This window comes from Corylus avellana, chromosome ca7 (assembly GCF_901000735.1).
Source record: "Corylus avellana chromosome ca7, CavTom2PMs-1.0".
Lineage (NCBI taxonomy): Eukaryota > Viridiplantae > Streptophyta > Magnoliopsida > Fagales > Betulaceae > Corylus > Corylus avellana.
The window spans coordinates 29,658,851-29,665,121 of NC_081547.1; the positions used below are offsets into that span (position 1 = coordinate 29,658,851).

Below are 6,271 nucleotides of genomic sequence, written 5' to 3' on the forward strand. Positions count from 1 at the left end.
GTCACATTTACATTGGTGGGCAGAAAATGAGGGTTTTTTGCCACAACCGAACGGAAGTTATTCTCTATTCTTTCACATTTAATGCCATGAACAAGTTTAGCAATCGGTAAACTAGCTACTATACCAGACCTTCAATCGGAAGATCAATGGTCGGTTTTGACTCCAATAACCGAAATAGACAGTTAGGGATGGAGTCGGTTTTAAATTTAAAGACTTAAGCTTAAAGAAATTTTAAAGAAGAACCGATCAACAAAAATTACCTAAACTATTTTTTTTTTTTTCTTCTAATTTGGGGGACCAGGCCACTCCGGGTCGCCCTAAACCCGTCTCTGAAGGCAGTAGAGAATGCCCCGCACGACATGACACAGTAGAATAGTCCCAACACAAAATATACGCTATTGTCTGCAGAGAATGACCCGCACGACATGACACAGTAGACTAGTCCCAACACAAAATATACGCTATTGTCACACATTCACACGATCCAGGCGAGCATTTACTTGTGATCGGGAAGCTTACGTGTCGCTCGTTTTCTTTACGGCTTTAGTTGTCCATCTACATTACCTACGGCTACAATCCTCTTGATATTTATTAAAGACTAGATGAATAACTGTTTCCTCCATTAATAAGAAGGTTGAAAACTTACAAAAAGTACATTTCAAAACCAAGAAATTGTCTACTCAGTGCAATAAAGATTTACAGTAGACCTAGGAGGCTAGGACCATGGGAGGGAACAAGAAGAAAGAATATGTGAAAACTCAATTTATTTTTTAATAGAAAACCTATAAAGGAACGATATACAATTTAAAGTGTTGTTGTCACGGTAGGAGACTAGAGCGTGTCATCCCAGCAGAAAATAAGAAAACTTAATTATTGCGTCATCAATCACCATCCACGTTTCTAAATAAATTTAAGAGTGGGTTGAAATTGCATTGAGAAATATAATTTTTCTATTAAAAAAGTTTAAAATTTTTTAATTTTTTTTTTTTTTTTTAAAAAAAATATATCATTTTGAGTCCTCCTCCAAAAGGAATTTTTGAACTTTTTAAGGGCGAAATAAAAATTTAAAAAGTTTTTTACCAAACAAATCTAATATTGGCATAACATTTTATCACAAACAAACTCTAAATCGAGGGACATAAAAACCATGTGAAAATCTCAAGCAAATATCTTTATTACACAATCTAAACATGAACTCTTAGCGCATAGAATCTTAATTTTTCGTCTGATGCAGTTGGAATTGGAACTGGATACTCTCTTTCTCTCTCTCTCGCGAGTGATGCTAGAAGGCTATGAGACACAGTGACGATTCAAGAATCTTATGGCAACATATATACGATCCTCTCCAAATCAAGGAATAAATTCTAGGATTACAAGTGCTAAAAAGGGCATTCTCAACTTGCTTATTATAAAGATTCTCATTAATAATTAAGTTTCTAAATCCTGCATTAACCAAAAAGAAGAAGAAGAAGAAGAAGAAGAGATTCTTAGACATTTCTTTATTCGTTTTTGAAAAGGTACAACAAAATTTGAATTCACGATTAAGGAAAAAATTTTTTTGAATCAAATCTCATCAACAAATAGGTGTTAGAGTTTCTTAACTGCAACATGATGAAAAGAAAATTAACCAAAATAAACATGATTTGCCCTGAGAATTAAATATAAAAAAAGTTTTCACCGTGATGATGTAATTGATTGCATGGCCAACTTCGAAGACTTGGGCTTTGTTTTTCCTTTGTTACTGTTCATCACATTTTCTCAAAAAAATCAACATCAAAACATTCTAACTTTTTTTAATTTTTATATCACATTAATCATTTGTTATTATTATTCAAATAAAAAAAATCACTACAGAATAAAATTTTTTTTCACTTTTTTATACCTAAAATTCTTACTTTTTTTTTTTCACATCAATCTACGTAACTACAGTGTCTAGGGAAAATGCTTTGCCAAACAAAGCTTTGTTGGAGGGGCTAGCAGGAAATAATTATTCACCCTTATAATGTAGTTGATTGTAGATGCAGGAAGGTGTTGAATGTGGGTGCTTGGAGTCACTATACTCTATTTCGGTCTTTCCTATGCGAAGTACTTTTTCCCTTTAATATTAGTCCAGTGTCAACCTTTGATTAGAGCATTCCCAGCAGGCAGCCGTTACCATAAAGCTGCTTCTCTTCCCTACACATAGGAAAAATTTTAAAAAAATCATAAAAACTCACCTATAGCAACTTCCTTATATCTTCCCTATACATTAAGATTGCTACAGTGTATTGGGTTTAACTGTAGCAATCCACATGATTTATTATAATCATAAAAGGACATTCTTTCTCCTCCCACACTTTCTTATGCAAAATAAATAAATATAAAAATAAAAAGAAAGTAAACAAAATAATATTTTAATGTTATAGGAAAATATAAAAGAAAGTTATTGTGGAGTGTATTTGAATAAAGAATCAAAAAGTAGTTTTATTTCTTAAATTTAAGAAAAATTATAGGAAAGCTACTGTGAATACTCTAAGAGACAACCTAACTACAATGGCCGGTGGCGCTCAATTCATCTCATTTTAATGAGGTACAACATTTTTCCAGTATCACTGAGTTACAACTCAAGCAGAGTAGTGACGTTGAATTTCTTGTCTCCTAGTAAGCTGCAGTTATCCCATGTGTAGCGCCTTCCACAGTGACCTCTTTGCCCACAAGGGTACGTGGTTTTGGTACACAATCTGGCCTAGGCCTGCATTCTCTCTTCAAGAATGGTGGGGTGGCGGGGTAGACGTTGATGTATCACACCAGACACCCCAAATAGGAATTAATAAAGAGCTTTGAAATTTATTATGAAATCTTTAATTAATTTCTCATCATCAATATGATCAACCATATACATGATTTTGTCTTCGTGCTAGTGGTCACCAACTAAAGAAAAGTCGCTTATTAATTAAGACTTCCCAAACTGATGACGGCCGGATGGAGTCAATTTTTCTCACCAGTATCTTTTACCTTAAATTTGTCTTTTGCTCAATATGTTACCAAGCCTGCTGCGATTCAGATATGTATAAAGACTAGTAAGAAAAGAAACTACGACTTGCAGTGCATTGACCGATTCTCTAATACTCTCCCATTTTGTGTAAATAAAAAGATAGAGAAGGTGGAATAATGTAGAAAATACACAGAAAATGACATGACAACGACAAGGTTGACAACTTTGCATTAATTCCGATGGAAAACGGTACAATTTCCTCCCCCCCCAAATTCCTACTCTTATTTGAAAGCTTCTCACTAGCTATAACAGTGATGGAGATATAAGATATTATATTTTGTTGAACAAGTGCTTCGGATTATTATCACTATTACCTCCACAACACCTGCTTTCTCAAACCCACCTCTAGTTTTTGTCAGAATATTAATAAATAATTAAATTAATTATTTTGTATTAACTCAAGTTTTTTAGATAATTAGCGATCATTTACTTCCTTTTGCTGGCGGAATCCCCTACTGATCCTGAGCTCTTTGGCCTTCTTATCACAAGCAAAGAATTTAAACAAAAAGGGCATGCCATATTCGAACTATATATACGTACGTGGAATAATCTTTCATGAACAAAGTTTGGCATAACCCATATGCATGCCAAATTGTTCGTTGGAGAATCTTTTCATTTTGCTCTCGGTTTTGTGCTTTTATTCAATTAAAAGGCTATAACTACAGTTGAAGGAATCTTTAGAGAAGCTGGAATGATGCTTTGTTGAGATCCTTCCAAATGTTGGATGCCTGCCTTGGTTGTATCGCTTATTAACATGATGTGATTTTAGTTGTTTGGTGATGGATTAGCTTCTTTTCTTTTTCTTGTTCTTTTTAGTCAATCAAATGGCCTTTGTTTCATTCTAAATCGAAAAAATTATCACCATTAAAACAGAGTACAGCACAATTAATTGTTCACATTATGCATCTGAATAATTCGAAAACAAACAAAAAAAAAAAAAAATCAGAGAATTAGTAGTCAAGTTAAACATAAAAAATAGAGGTGAAAAATAGTTTTTTTTTTTTTTAATTATTAATATTCTTTTTCAAAAACTGTACGTTAGCAATTGTTATTTCAAAAATTGAAGTTAATAATAAAATTTGTAAGTTTCCAAACTTCGTGCTCTGCTACTTAATATTATTGCATGCAGTGGGGTCCCATACTTGCTTATTAGCAATTTAATATTGCCCAAATTGCTAAACATCTCCATCCGCCTTGAAATAAATTTCAAGAAAATTTATGTAAGGAGATTGAAAACTAAAGACGTATATAAAAATCAGTAAATTAAAGTGGGCGCAGCCATCCAAATATGAAAAAAGAATTATGGCCCTTTTAATTCATTCATGTTGCGATTACGTACGTGACCACCTTAAATCTTAATATATACGTATTAACTTACATGGAAAATTGCTAATAGTAGCGTCTTGCAAAAAGAAAAGAAGGTAGAGTCGTTAAGCAATAAAAACAGACAATGCCCAAAAAAAGGGAAAATATGAAACTAGAATTTGGCTTAGAAATAAGAAAATTATGCCATTCAGTTTCCTCACCATTTTATCAAAAATTTTTATTTATTTTTAATGTTTATTTAGAAAAGCAATAATAAAATGATATAAATTAAAAGGTATATCAAGGCATGGCAAAAATCGTATGACAATCACATGCTAATATCTCTATTGCATAATCCAAACACGGGATTACAATGGGATATGATGACCAATAGGAATATTCCACCGTCATGGTTCCACCTACCTGGCTCGACTCCGGCACACACTCGGACAACAAAGACAAAACCAAAAGATAAAGAGAAATATTAGGGAGCCAAACAAATGAATTCATAAAAGTTTTTAAACTGACGTGGCAAGGGTTTTTAAATTTAAAAAATGTAATTCTCTCTTCCTTGTCTACACTTACGGTTTATCACATTGAAAATTTTTATAAATTTTATTTATTTGATTCCCTTAACACTTTTCAATGAAGATAAAAGCACACAAAACACAAACCTAAAACCAAAACACTACCTAATTAAGTACGGAATCACATCTCTCTACTTGGTGTACATTCCGGGATTCCAGCTCAGCCCATAAATTAACCCTTTTATTTATTGTAATATATGGGAATAGTACTAACAGCTGTAGCGGATCGGACAGATGGAGAGAGCGATATTTATTATATTGCCAGGAGCAGACCCGGCACGGACTTTCCGACCCGACTAGAGACGCTGCTTTCCCAAAGGGTCGGGCAATGGAGTGAGGTGATCTCAGCCTTCGATGATGCTGATGACGTGGACGCGAAATTCGACTTGGAGGGTGAAGATGGGCTGGTGTTTCCGAGGCGGGTGACGGTGAGGGACGTGTTGACGTACTCCCTGAGTTGAGTAATTACCCCATCAGAGACGGTCCAGGCGTGGACCCAGGAAATGGAGCAGGCGCGATCGCAGCCCTCGACGAGGACAGTGGGCCCGAAGGAGGTTATGGACTGGGGGATGAAGCTAAAGGACGAGGCAGAGGCTGTAGCACTGCCGGTGAGAAGTTGCATCAAGAACTGATGAGATGGCGGACCATGGAACCACCACTCGAGGTCGGTGGCGACGATCTGGTGCACAGTGGCCACGTCGCGGGTGCTCAGGGCGTCATAGAGGGCGAGAACTACCCTTTGGTTACTAGAAGAATCACTTTCTTCCTGAGCTTCCTGAGAGTTAGCCAGTTTTAGCCGAAGCCCAGGTGGGTGCCTAGGTGGAGGGTCTTTGTTTTGGATGGAGAACGAAAGAGAGACAGAGGAAGAAATACAAAAGCTCCTGACAGGGCAAAAGCCGAAGAGAAACGCTGATCTTTGATAAGCCATTCATTAACATGCATGTACGTCGCTAATTTATTAAATTAACATACGTTTAAAATGCATATAATCTTACTTATACTTATATAATCTTACTTATACTTATGTTTTCAACAGAAATGTTAGAAATTGGATGCATTTCCACCGACCCCAAGGAAAAACTTTGTCATGATTAATGCCTTTTCTACCAACAGGGTTAAGCAAATTGCTACATATTCTTTCACATTTAATGCCATGAACAAGTTTAGCAATCGGTAAACTAGCTACTATACCGGACCTTCAATCGGAAGGTCAATGGTCGGTTTTGACTCCAGTAACCAAAACAGACAGCAGAGATTGACCCACACGACATATGCTATTGTCACACATGCACAGTGACAGACGCAGGATTTTTTCTACGTGGGGGCATTTTTTTAATGAATAAAA

The 6,271-nt window shown here is 35.5% G+C and overlaps 1 protein-coding gene across 1 annotated transcript; it reads right to left on the reverse strand.

Annotated features, from left to right (window-relative positions):
• Positions 1-4,683: 4,683 nt before the first annotated feature.
• Positions 4,684-5,846, reverse strand: LOC132188458 (wound-induced protein 1-like). The gene has a single exon (XM_059602912.1). It carries the CDS (start codon positions 5,546-5,548, stop codon positions 5,180-5,182), a length of 369 nt encoding a protein of 122 aa, XP_059458895.1. The 5' UTR covers positions 5,549-5,846; the 3' UTR covers positions 4,684-5,179.
• Positions 5,847-6,271: the final 425 nt, after the last annotated feature.